This window comes from Carcharhinus amblyrhynchos, chromosome 9, assembly GCF_965287045.1.
Source record: "Carcharhinus amblyrhynchos chromosome 9, sCarAmb.v2.hapA, whole genome shotgun sequence".
Taxonomy (NCBI): domain Eukaryota; kingdom Metazoa; phylum Chordata; class Chondrichthyes; order Carcharhiniformes; family Carcharhinidae; genus Carcharhinus; species Carcharhinus amblyrhynchos.
This window is the reverse complement of record NC_137332.1, coordinates 72,638,819-72,656,591: the sequence shown is the minus strand read 5'-3', so window position 1 is coordinate 72,656,591 and position 17,773 is coordinate 72,638,819. Positions and strand designations below refer to the sequence as shown.

The window sequence follows — 17,773 nt, the reverse complement described above, 5'->3', positions numbered from 1 at the left end:
ACAAATACCACTGCATCTCGCTCCAGACCTTCTTTGCAAAGGCACGTTCCACAAGGAGGTGTGTGACCGTCTCGTCAGCCCCGCAGCCGCTTCGAGGGCAGCGTGCGGTGCTGCTGAGACCTTGAGCGTACGTAAAGGATCTGACGGGGAGTGTCCTTCTCACCACCAGCCAAGCCAGATCTTGCTGCTTGTTTGTCAGTTCTGGTGATGAGGCATTCTGCCAGATGACACTGACAGTCTGCTCAGGGAACCTTCCGACAGGATCCGTCATCTCCTTTTCTCTCAGGGCCTCAAGGACGTTACGCGCTGACCACTGCTTAATCGTCGTGTGGTCAAAGGTGTGTTTGCGGAAAAATTTCTCTACGAAGGACAGGTACTGCGGTACGGTCCAACTACTCGGAGCGTTCCGCGGCAGTGTGGCCAGACCCATCCTCCGCAGGGACAGGTAGACCCTCGAAACAAAGTGGCACTTGCTGTTAGTGTACCGAGGATCTACGCACAGCTTGATGCAGCCGCACACAAAGGTAGCCATCAGGATGAGGGCGGCGTTGGGAACATATTTCCCTCCGTTCTCTGGAGATTTGTGCATCGCTTCCCTCTGGATGCGATCCATCTTTGATTTCCAGATGAACTTGAAGATGGCCTGCGTCACTGCTGCAGCGCAGGATTTGGGGATAGGCCACACCTGCGTCACGTACAACAACACGGACAGCACCTCGCACCAGATCACCAGGTTTTTCCCTGTCATGGAAAGTGAGCGTTGCTCCCACAAGCCCAGTTTCTGCCAGGCTTTGGCGATGCGCTCCTCCCAGTTTTTGGCGCATGCCCCTGCCGCTCCAAACCATATTCCCAGCACCTTCAGGTACTCTGCCCTGACGGTGAAGGGGACAAAGGATTTGACGGCCCAGTTCCCAAAGAACATGGCCTCGCTCTTACCCTGGTTGACTTTGGCTCCCGAGGCCAGCTCGAACTGCTCGCAGACCTGGAGGAGCCTGCGAACAGACGAGGGGTCCGAGCAGAAGACAGCCACGTCATCCATGTACTGGGTGTATTATGGTAAAGGTTTGTGACACTACTGTGCCTTTATGAAATGTATTTTAATCACGTTTCTCTACTGGATGTTTTAGCAAATCCTAGGATTTTGTCTGCAGCTCGTGCTCTTTTTGATATTCAAACAACATAATTGACATTATGGTTCCAAAAGGACTTGCCCATATATTTGTGTTCCTGGTTTGAATTCTGTTTGAGCTGTTGGCATCTTATGACACTTTTAGTTCATGCAAGTGTGCAGAAAAAAAGGGGTTGCAAACAGTTGCATGTCATTGTTTTGAGTGTTTTGCACTTGTCTGTAGATATTTTTTGTGAATAGACAACCAGGTTGTGCAGTACAGATGTCTCAATTGAGTTGGCCTGATTTTAATTATTCATACAGGCAGGTAATGTTGCTTGAAAACCCACCTCCCTTCGCCACTCCTCACCTTGTTCTAACACAGACAAAACCGTCTTTTTCTCTCTTCAGCACCTGGGGGTTCATGAGTAGTGGTGGGGGTCCAATCTTGCTGCTGCTGCAGTTTTGTGCAGACAGAGCCTGAGAATGAGGTGGGCTATTGTGTGGCCAGGACAGCGGCTGGAATCTTTCTTGTGGTGGCAGTGGCGGGAGACATTGGAAGTAAAGGTTTAAGTCCAGGGATCCACACAGGAAAGTATTGCGTCACACACAGCGTGAGAGAAGTTGCAGCTGAACTCTGTCAGAAATGGACTTATTATTGTGCTGCTTAGCTTTGGAACTCGGTGGAATATGTGACAGGATTTCTAAAACTTCAGTTCAAAGTGCTCAAGGATCTCTGGAGCAATTGCCATGAAGAGAAAAAAAACTGAATGTGGTTACCGTGGAAGCATAAAGTGGTACAGTCGGTTGTGTTTCTGTGTTTCTATGAGAAAACAAGAGTCAAAGCTCTTGTAGTTAGTTTTTTCTTGTTACTGAATATGTTGGTCTTGTAATGCAGTGTCTGAAACACATTGTGTTGTCCTTTTCTGCTGCCTAGTAAACATATATGCAATTTGATATTCCACAAGATCTCTCTTTCATGCTTGAGCTTCTGTAAAAATCCATTGTGATCCCGTGGGATCCTTGCTAAAGTTTGGTTTCAGTTTTTAATTGATTCCTACTGTGCCAACATCAATTAGGTTTAATTTGACTCTGGCCAAAGGGGAAACTAAAGCAAAGGATTTGCAATATGTTTGCTCAGTGAAATGCTGCTGTTTCGGTATCATCCGTTTGGTACCAAAATGTTATATAAGATTGGTGCCCAGATTTTCCCAGGATATTTTAGGGAAAATGCTGGGACACGAGTGAGAAGAGGTATAGAGGATTTTTTCCTCATTAGCAAGTTGTCCATTGCACTATATGTACAATGTTCGTGAATCAATGAACAATGTTAACAGTATTGTGATTATTAATACAAATCTGCAATTTCTAAACTAAACTTGGAAGCTGTTTTTTTAAACCCCTGTTATACTGTGTGAAGACATTCTGTACTGTAGATGTTAGGAAAATATCAGCACAATGGGGAATTGCAAGTGTGTGAATGATTTTTAGTATAGATTTTGAAACAGGCATGGTTTGCATTTCTTGTCAATTTAATTAATGTTGGAAAGTCTCGCTAAAGTGCTCAGGAAGTCCCGTGAGCATTGTGAATATTTTAATATCGTTTTGAGAGCAATATGTGAAGTAGACAAAGTTTCCTCAACTCCACAGGAGTCTATAATTAGATATAATACTGTCTGCATTCTGGATACAAAATTTCAGGAGCTTCTCCAGAGGGATTTACTCTATTTTTGGTTTGACTTCTCCACAGCACAATTCAGTTGAAGACTGTGATGAAGAGATAGAAGACGGGGCTGTTTATAAATGTGAGCTTGAAGAAAATCCAAATACAACAAGCGGCCAGCAAGAGTCCAAGATGGCCGGGGGTGAGTATAGCTTAATCTTCCCTTCTACCTTTCCTCCTTTTTTTCAAAACAATGCATGTATATTTAAATGCTTATATTGGGGTTAAACTCTGGCTTTATTACATGCTGAAAAGGTTGAATGGGAATTGTCCATTTCATCAGGAATACATTTATCTAAAATCCTGTGTATTGAGGTTAATAGCTGATCAAGCACTAAAGAAGGGGAAACAAAAATGAAGCGATATAGCATCAAACGTTAGCAATTAAATTTGATGAAATTAAATCTTTGGCAAATGTGCTTCATCTAGATTAATCTGGTTGTTCCCATTACTTGGTCAAATTTAGCCATGTGCTTTCCTAGTTAATCTTCTAAAGCAAACTTCAGATATATCCAGTGAGTGCTTGCGCTTGGCCAAGTCATTCTATGGGTGTGCATGAAATATTCCTATACCATTGTGGAAAAACTACTTGAGCATTTACAGGGACTAGAGATGCTCACCCTTCTTACCAAGAAAATACTTTCTTTGTTACCTCATTAGTTTGACCTGAAACTGAGAATTCTGGTGTTCCATGAGGGATTTCCCCCCACAAAAGTAGCTTGTACATTTGATGGCTGATTGCAATTGTGGATGTTCAGCTCAGATCCTTATTTACAGTACTTCTTTGCAAATAAGTTTGATACCATGCTGTTTTTAATTTCCAAATAGCACAGCTGTTTATAAAACTGAACCAACACTGGAACAGAGCTAGGATCTTTGCAACTTGATAGGGTAGTGAGTTAATGTGGTGGCATGTGGGATTATAACCTGATATAGAAGGAGCAATCTGATTTTGTTTATCGATTGTTCTCTTACTTTGTGGTGCATTTAATGCTTTCAAACACGGTATCTTCTTTAGAATCCCTAGAGCGCAGAAAGAAGCCATTTAGCCCATGACATTTGCATCAACTCTGACAGAGCATTTTATCCAGGCCCTTTCCCTTGCCCTTTTCCTGCAAGCCCACACACTTACCATGGCCAATCCACCAAACCTGCACATCTTTGAACCATGGGAAGAAACTGGAGCATCCAGAGAGCCCATACAAACACAGGAAGAATGCGCAAACTCCATACTGTCACCCAAGGCCTGAATTGAATCTGGGTCTCTGGAGCTGAATCAGCAGTCCTGATCGCTGATGTTGGATCTAATGTACAACCACGGAAATCCAAGTTACTCTTGTGACAAATTTGGTACTTGGGATGTAGGAGTTTCAGCTCATTTTTCTGAATAGAGTTGATCACTAATACAGAGGCTTGAGGATGAATACTCACTTGGAAAGATTTTGTCGTACAGGTCACTTCATATTGTTTGAGAAGCTTATTTTGTCCATAGCCCGTACTTTGTGACTTTTTTAAAGAAAACTCTATTTGCATGGAGCTGCAGTTTGCTTAACCCCTTCCTTAGATGCATTATCTCACTTAATATTGTCCTTTTGACATTGTCATCATAGTACTAACAGCACCTGCCTAACCCTGGCCTGCTCCAGAACATAAGAGCATAAGAACTAAGAGCAGGAGTAGGCCATTTGGCTCCTTGAATTTGACCGTCACTCAATAAGATCAAGGCTGATCCTTTTGTGGACTCAGCTCTCCTTGCCTGCCTATTCACAACCCTCGATTCCTTTACTGATTTTAAAATCTGTCTATCTTAGCCTTACAAACCTTCAATGAGGTAGCCTCAACTGCTTCACCAGATTCCACCGAGATAACAAGAATACCTATTTCAGACTCCTATTTATTGACTACACCTCAGCCTTCAACACTCATTCCTGTACTCTGTCTCATCATTGTTTGAGGTCTGACCCACTATGGTGGTGTCTTCAGCAAACTTGAAAATCAAATTGGAGGGGGATTTGGCTGCACAGTCATAAGTGTCTAAGGAATATACTCATCTCTGAACTCCATGGCCTAGGCCTCGGCACCTCCCTCTGCGACTGGATTCTGAACTTACTAACTCTCAGACCACGATCAGTAAGGATAGGCAACAGCACCACCTCCACAAGCATCCTCAACACCGGTGCCCCACAAAGCTGTGTTCTCAGCCCCCTGCTATATTCGTTATATGCCTATAACTGTGACTAATTTCTCCTTCAATTCAATTTTCAAGTTTGCTGACGACGCCACTGTAGTGAGTCGGGTCTCAAACAATGACGAGACAAAGTACAGGACACAAAGAGAATCTGAACTGATGCGGCAACAATAATCTCTACCTCAATGTCAACAAAACAAAGGAGAATGTCATCTACTTCAGGGAGCGTAAAGGAAAACATGCCCCTGTCTACATCAACAGGGATGAAGTATAAAGGTCGACAGCTTCATGTTTTTAGGTATCCAGGTCATCAACAACCTGTCCTGGTCCCCCCAATGCCGACACTCATTAAGAAAGCCCACCAACGCCTCTACTTTCTCAAGACTAAGGAAATTCGGTATGTCAGCTCCAACACTCTCCAACTTTTACAGATGCACTATAGAAAGCATTCTTTCTGGACAGTTTGGTATGGCTCCTGCTCTGCCCATGATGGCAAGGATCTTCAAAAGGTTGTGAATGTAGCCCAATCCATCTCGCAAACCAGACCTCCCACCCGTTTACTCTGTCTCCACTTCCTGCTGCCTTGGCAAAGTAGCCAGCATAATTAAGGACTCCATGCACCCTGGACATTCTCTCTTCCACCACCTTCCTTCGGGAAAAAGATCCAAAAGCCTGAGGTCACATACCAACCGAACAACTTCTTTCCTGTTGCTGTCAAACTATTGAATGGACTTACCCTGCATTAAGTTGATTTTTCTAGCTATGACTGTTTCACTACATCCTGCACTCTTGCTTCCTTTTCTGAAGTGTTTTGTTTGTATAGTGCACAAGAAACAACACTTTTCACTGTTCATATACATGTGACAAGAGTAAATTAGATTCACAACACTTTGGGTGAAGAAGTTACTCTTCAACTCATTCCTAAATCTGTTTCCCCTTATTTTGAGACTATGTCCCTTGAGTTCTAGTTTCCCCTGCCAGTGGAAACAACTTCTCTGCCTCTCTCTTAAATTCTCTTAATTTTATGTTTGTAAGATTCCCAACTCATTCTTCATTCCAGTGAGTATGGTCTCAGTCTCATCACAACCCAACCCTCAACTCCAGAATCAACCTCATGAATCTCCTCTGCATCCCCTCAAGTGCCATTATATCCTTAAGTAAGGAAACCAAGACTGTACACAGTATTCCAGGTGTGATTTCACCAGCACCTTATACAGCTGCAACATAACCTCCCCGTTTCTAAACTCCCTCCCTCCCTCCAGCAATGAAGGACACAATTCCATTTGTTTTTATTATCTGCTGCACCTGCGAACCAACTTACTGTGATTCATGCACAAGGACACCAGGCTCCTCTGCACAGCAGCATGCTGCAATTTTTTACCATTTAAGTAATAGCCCATTTTGCTGCTATTCCTACCAAAATGGATGACTTCATATTTAACAATATTTGTACTTCATGCCCTACCCACAAAGTATCTATATCCCTTTGCAGATGTTCTTGCACACTTTGCTCCACCAGTCATCTTCGTGTCATCTGTGAACTTAGACATTCACTTGGTCCCCAACTCCAAATCATCGATAAAAATTGTAAACAATTGTGATCCCTATACTGATCCCTGAGGCACATCACTAGTCACTGATTGCCAACCAGAAAAACACCATTTACTCCCACTCTTTGCTTTCTGTTAGTTAACCAATCTTCTATCCATGCTAATTTGGTATCCATAATACCATGCACCTTTATCTTGTGTAGCAGCCTTTTCTGTGACACCTTATCAAATGCCTTCTGGAAATCCAGATACACCACATCCACTGGTTCCACAGTGCTTCTAATGTCCTCAAAGAATCAGTAACTTAGTCAAACATGATTTGCCTTTCATAAATCCATGCTGCGTCTTCCTGGTGGGACAATTTCTATCCAGATCTCTTGCTAGTTCTTCCTTGATTCAAGCATTTTGTCTCACTGCAGAAGTTAAACTAACTGGCCTGCAGCCACCTTTTGTCTACTTCTTATTTACAAGCAGTGGCATCACGTTTGGGGCAGTGCCAGTAGATTGGAAAACAGAGTCAGCAAATTTGGTAAATTACCACAAATGCATTTGCTATTTTTCCCTGCCATCTCTTGCAGTACCCCGGGATGTATTCCATCAGGGCCAGGAGACTTGTTTCCCTTTAACCCCATTAGCTTGCCCAACACTGCTTATTTAGTGATAATGACCATTTCTAGGTCCTCACCTGTCATAATCTTTTTCATCAATTTTTGGCATGTTATTTCTGTCTTCCACTGTGAAGACTGACACAAAACATCAAAATGTTCAATGCCTTGGCCATTTCCAATTATTAAATTCTTGTTCTTGTCTTCTAAAGAGCAAATGTTTACCTTTTCATTTGTATCCTTGTAGAAACTTTTGTTATCTGTTTTTATATTCTGAGCTCGTTTACCCTCCTCTATGTAGCTTTTTTCATTGTCTTTCTGTTGAGTTTTAAAGATTTCCCAATCCTCTAGTTTCCCAGTAGTCTTTGCTCCTCTTTATGCATTTTCTTTGCATTTGATATCCATGGCTGATTATCCCTTTTTCTACAGTCCTTCCTTATAAGAACATAAGAACATAAGAAATAGGAGCAGGAGTAGGCCATCTGGCCCTTCGAGCCTGCCCCGCCATTCAATAAGATCATGGCTGATCTGTCGTGGCTCAGTTCCACTTTCCCGCCCTCTCCCCATAACCCTTAATCCCCTCTCTTATCAAAAACCCATCAACCCGCTTCTTAAAAATATTTAGCGAGGCAGCCTCCACCACTTCAACGGGCAGAGAATTCCAGAGATTCACCACCCTTTGAGTGAAGAAGTTCCTCCTCAACTCCGTTCTGAACTGCCCCCCCTTTATCTTGAGGCTGTGCCCCCTAGTCCTACTGTCTTTTTTGAGCGGGAAGAGTCTTTCCACCTCTATCCTATCCATCCCATTCATCATCTTATACGTCTCAATGAGATCTCCCCTCATTCTTCTAAACTCTAACGAGTACAAGCCTAGTTTATTCAGCCTCTCCTCATAGCTCAACCCCCTCAACTCCGGTATCAGCCTAGTAAACCTCCTCTGCACTCCCTCCAAGGCCAAAATATCCTTGCGCAGGTGCGGCGCCCAAAACTGCACACAGTACTCCAGCTGCGGCCTCACCAATGCCCTATACAGCTGCAGCAAGACCTCCCTACTTTTATATTCAATCCCCCTCGCTATGAAGGCCAGCATCCCATTCGCCTTCCTGACCACCTGCTGCACCTGCAGGCTGGGTTTTTGCGACTCATGCACAAGGACCCCGAGGTCCCTCTGCACCGTCGCCTGCTGCAGTTTTTCGCCACGTAAGTAATAGTCCTTCCTACCATTCTTCCTACCAAAGTGGACCACCTCACACTTGCCAACATTAAATTCCATTTGCCATTTCCTGGCCCATTCGCCCAGCCTATCTAGATCCTTCTGCAGACTCTCCACACCCTCCGCACAATTTGCCTTTCCCCCAATCTTGGTGTCATCAGCAAATTTCGACACCCTACACTCGGTTCCCTCCTCCAGATCATCTATATAAATGGTAAATAGCTGAGGCCCCAGCACCGACCCCTGGGGCACCCCACTAGTCACCAACCGCCAATCCGAATAGCACCCATTGACCCCCACTCTCTGCCTCCTATTTGACAACCAATCCTCTATCCACGCTAACACCCTACCCCCAACTCCATGTCCTCTGACCTTCTGCAGTAACCTCTTGTGAGGTACCTTATCAAACGCCTTCTGAAAATCCAGAAAGACCACATCCACCGGCTCTCCTCTATCCACCGCCCTAGACACATCCTCATAGAACTCCAGTAAATTGGTCAGACACGACTTCCCTTTAATGAAACCGTGTTGCGTCTGCCCTATCAAGCAATTCCCTTCAAGATGCCTCGCAATTTCCTCCTTAATGACGGATTCTAACATTTTACCTACCACAGACGTTAAACTAACCGGCCTGTAATTCCCCGCCTTTTGCCTGGCACCCTTCTTAAACAACGGCGTAACATTAGCCGTTTTCCAATCCTCCGGCACTTCCCCGGAATCCAGCGACGTCTGGAAAATAACCACCAAGGCATCCACTATCACCTCCGCCATTTCTTTCAGAACCCTCGGATGCATTCCATCCGGTCCTGGGGACTTGTCCACAATCAGCCCCTCCAGTCTGTCGCGCACCACCTATCACTGATATATACTTTTGCTGAGCACTTTGAAAGTCCTCCTTTGTCCTATCATAAAGCTATTGCTCCCAGTCTACCTTGGCCAACTCCTCCCTCATCCCATTGTAGTTTCCTTTAAAGCACTTGGATTTTACCTTGCACTCCAGGGTCCTGCTCCTCTGAAATAGCCATGAACAATAGAGCTATTCCTCATTTACAACTCCCAATGTAATCCTGAAAATAGCGCACCAAATGAAAATCACTTTGGCCTACCCCGGTGTTGAAGTGGAAATTTTTCTGCTTCTTGACTGTGATAGAGAAAGGGGCTCAACAAAATTCATTCCGACCAAATAACTAGTCTTTATTTACAAAAGACTGCATGCAGTAGTGGCAGTAACATGAGTTTGGAGAGCCGTTGTTATGACTTGCTAATTCCTTTTCAAGTCCTCACTTACATATAGAATCAGTTCAGTATTTAGACAAAATCATTATCAGTTTGTGTGACCAGAGTTTATTCAGGAATTCAATCAGTAGTAGCATCATCAGCAATATCATAAATCATGGTACAACTTGCTGACCTCCTAGAACTCTTTGTCTCATCAGTCATACCTTTATCTTGTCCTTTGATAGAACAGAAGAAACTTGGTGACTCCTTCATCCCTAACCTTATCTTGTCGTAGTCATACAGCCCTAGGTTATGCGGAGTCAGTCTTATCAGGTCTTGACCTTCTCCAATCTTATTCATGTCTAGGGTTATGCGGAGTCAGTTTTCCTTATTTTGTACCAAATAGTCGACCAATTTTCCTATCATGCTATTACTTCATTTGTACAACTTCACAACAGCTGTATTCAGCTCCTCAAGCCTGATGGCATTTGGTTCCTGTACCATGTTTACCCCCTGGTAATCTTTCACCCCTTTGATTACCAGTTCCCCTCTGTCTACCGCACTAGTCACGTCCTCATAGAAATCCAATAAATTCATCAAACACGACTTCCCCTTAACAAATCTGTACTACGTCTGCTCTATCAAACCATTCTTTTCTAGGTGCCTCACTAATTCTTCTTTGATGACGGATTCAAGCATTTTTCCAACTGCAGACGTTAAACTAGCCGGCCTATAATTCCCTGCCTTTTGCCTGCTACCTTTTTTAAACAGCGGCGTAACATTAGCCGTTTTCCAATCTTCCGGCACTTCCCCGGAATTCAGCGAAGTTTGGTATATAATCACTAAGGCATCTACTATCACCTCTGCCATTTCCTTCAGAACCCTGGGATGCATTTCATCCGGTCCTGGGGACTTGTCCACAATCAGTCCCGTTTCAGTAAGTTTCTTACTACTTTGTGTAGTATGCTTTGTCTGTGTAGTGCACAAGAAATAATATTTTTCACTGTATGCTCATGTGACAAATCAAAAGCAAACTCTCCAACCCTCTGCTCCATTTTAAATGGATGACCCGAGAGGCTTGCTGGACAGGATAGTCATGAGTGAACCACATTGCTGTGGGCCTGAAGTTTCATGTAGGTCAGACCTGGTGAGGGTAGCAGAGTTCCTTCCCTAAAGGACATAATGAACCAGATTGTTTTCTATACAATTGGTGATTTTCCTGTCCTAGATTTAAGTGAATTCAAATTCCATCAGCTGCTCTGATGGGATTGGAACCCATGTTCGTTACAGCATGCGTCTAGGCCTCTGGATTAGTAATCCAATGACATTGACACTGCCACCATTCCCTCCATGCTCTTCACCCACCCTCCATCCCCCAAAAGAAAACATGTAATAAGGGTGGGTTATGTTCCTGACCGGGAATACGTACATTCAAAAGCCTATTGGCTGCCTTGAACCTAACTGGCTCAAAAATCCTCAACTCTTGATTCTCAATACAATTCAATTACCTCCTTGCTGCTTCCCACTGTCAGCTCACTGCCACTCCTGATTCTCCTGCTCAATGCTTCCCTTTGCTACTGTAAGCAAGGGCTTGGGACATGGATGGTGAGAGCAAGGGAGCAAAATGAGCTGCAAGTGTCAAGGCACATGGGGAATGTCAGGGTGGGAGGTGGCAAGCAGAACAGTCACAAAGGGAGATGCCTAGCAATAAACTGTGTCCCTGTTAAAATGAAAGAGCACAATTGGAACATCCTCTAATTTGACAAACTCACTCAAATGCATGTGTTAGAATGTACTTAAAACGGGTGATGCTTCCACACTGCTGTGACATTGCATTCGTTCTCCCTGCCACAGTTTGTTTCTTGACCCATCTTCAACCCTTTGACACCGTTGACCGGAACATCCTCTTCAATTAGTTTCTTTTTCCATGTTGGTGAGACTGTTCATCACCATTGTCTCTAGTCTTCCACTGAGAACTTGACATCCATTTGTGGGATAAATACCAGCTGGGAGCTAAGTGGCTCATTGGAATAAAAGTTGTATGATCCTGCATTTCTGAGAGGCGCAAGCGGTGAGACAGTGACTGATTGCAGGGCCACCATGAAGTACAAGATTGATTTACAACAGAATAGTACACATTACAGAAATGAACATGTGCTGACTCCTGGCAAATTGATCTGTGGTTAACCTGGTGGTGCAAAGTATTTACTAATTGAAGAAATTGGTGCGATTCTGGCTAAAGTTGGTTTTGACCATGAGGAAAGTTAGTAGTACTGCTCTCTGCATGTACAACATCTCCAAAGGGCTTTCAGTACTAGCTCTTCTAGGAGTGCGCAGTAAATATAGAATAAATTTCAAATTTAGAATTGTTCTTCTTTTGTTAATTGTTGAATTGAAAACCAGCCAGGAAGAGTTGATAGAAAATGGAGAGATGAACTAATCAAGGACATTTAATGTTGAAACTTGCAGGTGGCTGGTTAGTTGGATGACTTGTTATTCCATTCCATCTCATCACTTCAATCCCACCCCTCCAAACTAATTTCCTTAAGGGTTATGAAGGGCATGTAATAAGTGAAAAGGATTCTGGAGATGATTGTAAATCATGGAAAGGATGTTTTTATTTAAATTTCCCCTTCCTGGATGTGGTACAGCAAGCCAGATATCTATGGGTAGCTCATACAGGTGTGAGCTTAAATAGAGTTCCAGCAGGCCATTTTACCAGGTGGGGGTGCAGCAGCAGGTCCAATTCTGTTGTTGTTCGTCCATCGTCATCAATGAGGACCTCAACACCATTAGTCATTTTGAGGCTGGTTGCGGTGTGTCTGAAGATGACTGATCAGGCCAATTTGGGCACGGAATATCCTGGCACATATTGGACAGACTTGTGTAGACACTGTAGTTGTTGCGCTGGTGGCTCTGGACTTGGTAAGAAGTCTGAGAACACCAGGTTTAAGTCCAACTGATTTATTTGATAGTAAACGCACAAGCCTCGAAAGCTTGTGAGTTTACTATCAAATAAATTGGTTGGACTTAAACCTGGTGTTGGCAGACTTCTTACTGTGTTTGCCCCAGTCCAACGCTGGCATCTCCACATCATGGCTCTGGGCTTGCGCTTAAGCTGTGCCTCAGCAATACACCTTGCTTTGTGAGCTTGACAGCCTTTGTGGATGAGGCAGCACCAGCTAGGGCGGTTTTGTGCCAGCGTTTCCCAGGTGGTCATGTCAATGTCAAGCGACTTCAGGGAGGCTTTGAGCATGTCTTTGAAACGTTTCTTCTGCCCTCCATGCGAGCTTTTTCCAGCAGAGAGTTCTCCCAAAAAGGAGCTGCTTGGGTATGCGCTCGTCTGACATACGGATGACATGACCTGCCCACCGGGTCTGCACTCTCATCAGCAGTGTGTGGACTGATGGTAGACTTGCTCTAGGGAGAACTTCAGCGCCTGGTACTTTGTCTTGCCATTGGATGTGTAATATTCTGCGAAGACAAGTCATGTGGAAATGATTGAGCTGACTTGCACGCCTTTGATACACAGTCCATGTTTCACAGGCATACAAGAGGGTAGTGAGCACCATGGCGCTGTAGACCTTCAGTTTTGTTGCTGAGCTAATTCCTCGACATTCCCATATAGTGGAGCGCAGTCTACCAAAAGCAGAACTTGCCTTTGCTATTCTGCAGTTAACTTCTGCATCAATAGTCACTGCTTGGGAGAGGGTGTTGCCAAGAAAAGTGAACTGGTCCACTGCCTGTAGTTTCTGCCCTTTGATTGTGATTATGGGTTATGTGTACGGTGCATGAGGACCAGGTTGGTGCATGACTTTGGTCTTTTTAATGTTGATGGTGAGTCCAAAGTTGTCACAAGCCGTGGAATATTTGTCCATACTGACTTACATCTCTGGCTCTGCGCCAGCATACAGGGCGCAGTCATCGGCAAAGAGGAAATCTCTCAGAACAGCCTCCTTCACTTTGGTAATACCTTGAAGTCTCCTCAGGTTGAAGAGCTTCCCATCCACTCTGTACTTGAGGCTGATTCCAACGACACTGTCCTGGAAGGCATCATTCAGCATGGCAATAAACATCATGCTGAACAATGTGGGTGCGAGCACACAGCCCTGTTTGATGCCATTGGTGACTGGGAATGCCTCAGAGGATTCTCCGCCATCCAGTACTCTGGCCATCATGCCATCATGGAACTGGCGTACCATCTGAATGAATTTGGGAGGGCAGCCGAACTTTGACATGATCTTCCACAGGCCTTGTCGGCTTACAGTATCGAAGGCTTTTGCGAGGTCAACAAAGGTTGTGTAGAGCTCGCGATTCTGCTCCTGACACTTCTCCTGAAGTTGGCACGCAGCAAAAATCATGTCAGTAGTCCCACAACCTTTGTGGAAGCCACACTGTGACTCTGGAAGCAGGCCCAGCTCCAAATGAGTGACCAGACGATTTAGCACGACTCTTGCAAGGGTTTTCCCTGTGATGGAGAGCAGCGAGATTCCTCAGTGGTTGTCGCATACTTGCCGATTGCCCTTCCTCTTGTAGAGGTGTATGATGGAAGCATCTTTAAGTTCCTGAGGAATGGATCCTTGCTTCCAAAAGGACAGGAACAACTCGGTGAGCTTCTCGATAAGTGCAGGACCAGCTTTATAGATCTCTGCGGGTATGACATCTGCCCCTGGGGCTTTGCTGCTGGATAGCTGGCTGACAGCTTTTGAGACTTCAGCTACTACCGGTGGGTCATCCATGGCACTGTTGATATCAACCTGGAGAACCCTGTCTATTTCCTTATCGTTAACAGATGACGGTAGTTGAGGATGGCTTCAAAGTGTTCAGCCCATCGCTGCAGGATCTGAGCCTTCTCCGTAATGAGAGATGTACCATCTGTACAGAGGAGGGGGGGAACTCCCGAGAGATTGAGATCCATAGAGAGTGTTGAGGGCTTCATAGAAATGCTTCAAGTCGTTTCTGTCAGCGTATCCCTGTATGTTATCTCCCTTGGCGCTCAGCCAGGCATCCTGCATTTTACACAGTTTATTCTGGACTGTCCTGCAAGCACTGGTAAAAGCATTTTTCTTGGCAGCTGAAGATGGGTCGTTCTGACAGACCCAATGAAGATAGTGCTTTTCAACAAGTAGAGCCTGTATCTCCTCATCATTCTCATCAAACCAATCGTGCTGTTTGCGGGTAGACAGTCTGAGCATCTTCAGTGCAAATGTATGGATATCATCCCTGAAGTGTCCCCAGCGCTGCCTGCGAGGTGTAGGTCAGCAAGCTTGATTTCTAAGTCTTCAGCCAGTGCTGAAGCTATGCTGGGGTTCTTTAGCTTGGCCGCGTTGACTCTTTTCATTACCTTGCTTCCTTGTGGTCGCCTCTTGCGTCTGATGCGGAGCCTCATTTTGGAAACGATGAGCCTGTGATCTGTCCAGCATGGCCTTCGTTAGTCTGACACCCTGCCTGTCTTTTCTCCTGACAATGACATAGTCGATAAGATGCCAATGCTTAGAGTGGGGGTGTGCATCCAGAAGGCCTTGTTACGGATAGGCAGACGGAAGGTTGTGTTGGTGATGAGGAGGTCGTGTGCTGCACAGGTCTTCAGTAAGAGTAGGCCGTTACTGTTACACTTGCCCACTCCATGCCTCCCAATGACTCCCTGCCAGATTGCAGAGTCACACCCTACTCTTGCATTGAAATCGCCAAGCAAGATCAGCTTGTCGGTACTGCTCACTGCTGATAGTAGGGCGTCTAGTTCTTCGTAGAACTTGTCTTTCATCTCGTCCGGGTTGTTCATTGTGGGGGCATAGGTGCTGATCAGGGTGGCTTGACTTCTGTTCTGTAGCAGAAGCTGTAATGTCATAAGCCGGTGGCTCGCACCCTTTGGTAGACTATCAAGTTTCCAAACAAGGTGACTCCTCACGGCGAATCCAACTCCAGCATCACAACGCTCATCACTGCTGCGACCACTCCAGAAAAATGTGTATCCACCTCCAGTTTCAGTCAACTGACCTACGTTGGCAAGACGAGTTTCGCTCAGGGCTGCAATGTCAGTGTTGTACCTTGCAAGCTCTCTGGCAACTAAGGCTGTTCATCTCTCTGGTCTGTCTGCTGTAGGGTTGTCCAAAAGCGTGCACATGTCCCAAGAGCCAATGGTGAGCGGTGTCACCTTGTATTTTATTTTGTGTGTTCGACCTCAAGATGGGATCCCCGCCAGCCGCGATAAACTGGCCAGCGTGTAGTGAAGCAGGAAATGTTTAGGGCACCTTTTCTAGCCCCTTCCTCATCCTACAGAGGTGAGTAGTGCGTTCCTGAAGAGGACTGCTCAGCCGCCCACGTAGTCGCCGAGTTCCACTGCTGCTTCGGTCAGCAGAAAACGACCATTAGACCTGAGCCGCCTGCGTGCGGATCTGTGACTACAGCTCCCAGTGTATCCATACCTGCTGCTCCATCGCTACAGGACTTCAAGGATTAAACAGGACACTGTTGATGATGATGGTGTCGAAACTAGCGTTTGATTTTGATTAAAGTGAGGGAGAGTTGTGCAGTGTCAGCCTCACTCTCTCTTCCAAATTCCCATCAAGATCCAGTGGCAAGACAAGACTCAAGACAGCTGGAGGTGGGACTAGGCACAGTGGATGACCAGGACGTCTTCTGTGTCTTGTCCTGCTCTTCGCGTTCCACGATGCTTGCACAGACCGCCTCTTGACCGTTGGACCTTCCATTGGTCTCTTCCGATCAATCCGCCGGACTCTGTCTTCACATACTTGGATAGACATCTCCCTGTCTCACTGAGAGTTGAGACCCGTCGGCTACCGGCTTGTCGAGGCCGTTGCCCGGGGTGTGGCTGCTGTCGCATGCAAACAGCTACGGGGAGCCCACAGGTGAGAGCTGCATGCCAGGTGGGGACAAAGGATGGACAAACAGCCCTGAAAGGACGCGATGTGTTCCCCCACCAAAGGTATTATCCCTCCCTGACACCTTGCTGCCCAACTGAGGCTTTTTTCTTCTCCTCCCCACTCATGAGTTTAATTGTGGAACCCCTTTGTCCTGCTCCAGCTGGACAGCTTTGGAACTTGGAACATTCTTGTTTGGTTCCGTTGGGAAGCTTTCTCTTTTGTCATCTACTGGGGATTACCCTCTGCATTTTTTCATGCTCCAGTACACTAATTCCTCCAATTATCAGTGAACTAGTCACATGCACATAATGTTTTGGCTTTAACTATTTTGTATGAAATGGTTTCCATAGTACATGAAATGACCAGTCAATGTCAAATAAGATTGAACAAAATCAGCCTCCCTTTCATTGTAACCACTTCCAACCTTGCAATGCATGCACTCTTATTGTTTATCCCTGATTTTGTTTCATTCTGTGATTGGTGACCAGGCCTTCAAATGCCAAATCCTTAAACTCTGGAATTCCTTCCTAAAACTCATGTTTTCCTTACCTCTACTGGTAAAAGACTCCTCTTTGAAAATGTATATTTCTGATCAAGTATTTCTCTTCAAGACTTGGTCTCAATTTCATTTAATAATGTTTCTGTGAGGCATCTTGTAATGTCTCTACAGTGCAAAATGTTATGGAAATGAATGTTCTTGTTGCTGTACTTTTGCGTGGCATTGACCTTTTTTATCTTTGCATCTTGTAGGTGGAAGGAAACGAGGTGCCTCCAGGTCACACCGTCAGTCAGTTTGAAACGCGTAGAGTCTGCACAATTAAGGCTGGGACCTTAGGGAAGCTTGTAGGAAATGTATTTACAGCTTTTGATAACAATGATTTCAGCTATATCAGCATATTCCTCTCAACATACAGAGCTTTCACTACTGCTGATCGTGTGTTGGAACTCTTGCTGGACAGGTGAGAACAATTAAGTGGCATCTCTTGTTTAATGGCAGTGGTAGAAAGGATTTTTTTGGTCAGGTTGTTATTTTTCATGTTGTTAATCTGAAGCTCATCTTCTGGAAATATCAACAGTCACTGGTCATGGACTGAGCATCCTGACCATGAGGTATGGGAACAAAATTAGACCATTAAGTCCACTGAATCAGCCCCACATTTCAATCATGTCTGATATGTTCCTCGACCACATTTCCCCTTTAATCTCCTTACCAATCCAAACCCATCATTCTTTGCCTTAAATACACCTGGTCTTCTGTGGTAACGAATTTCATAGATTCACCAC

At 45.0% G+C, this 17,773-nt stretch overlaps 1 protein-coding gene across 1 annotated transcript in view; it reads left to right on the top strand.

The window, feature by feature from the left end:
* The window catches only part of LOC145347937 (ral guanine nucleotide dissociation stimulator-like 1), a 105,092-nt gene that overhangs the window by 25,649 nt on the left and 61,670 nt on the right, over positions 1 to 17,773 (top strand). Inside the window, 3 exon segments of the mRNA XM_080195925.1 lie at positions 2,859 to 2,909; positions 2,911 to 2,973; positions 17,240 to 17,448. Coding sequence (XP_080052051.1) covers positions 2,859 to 2,909; positions 2,911 to 2,973; positions 17,240 to 17,448 — 323 coding nt within the window.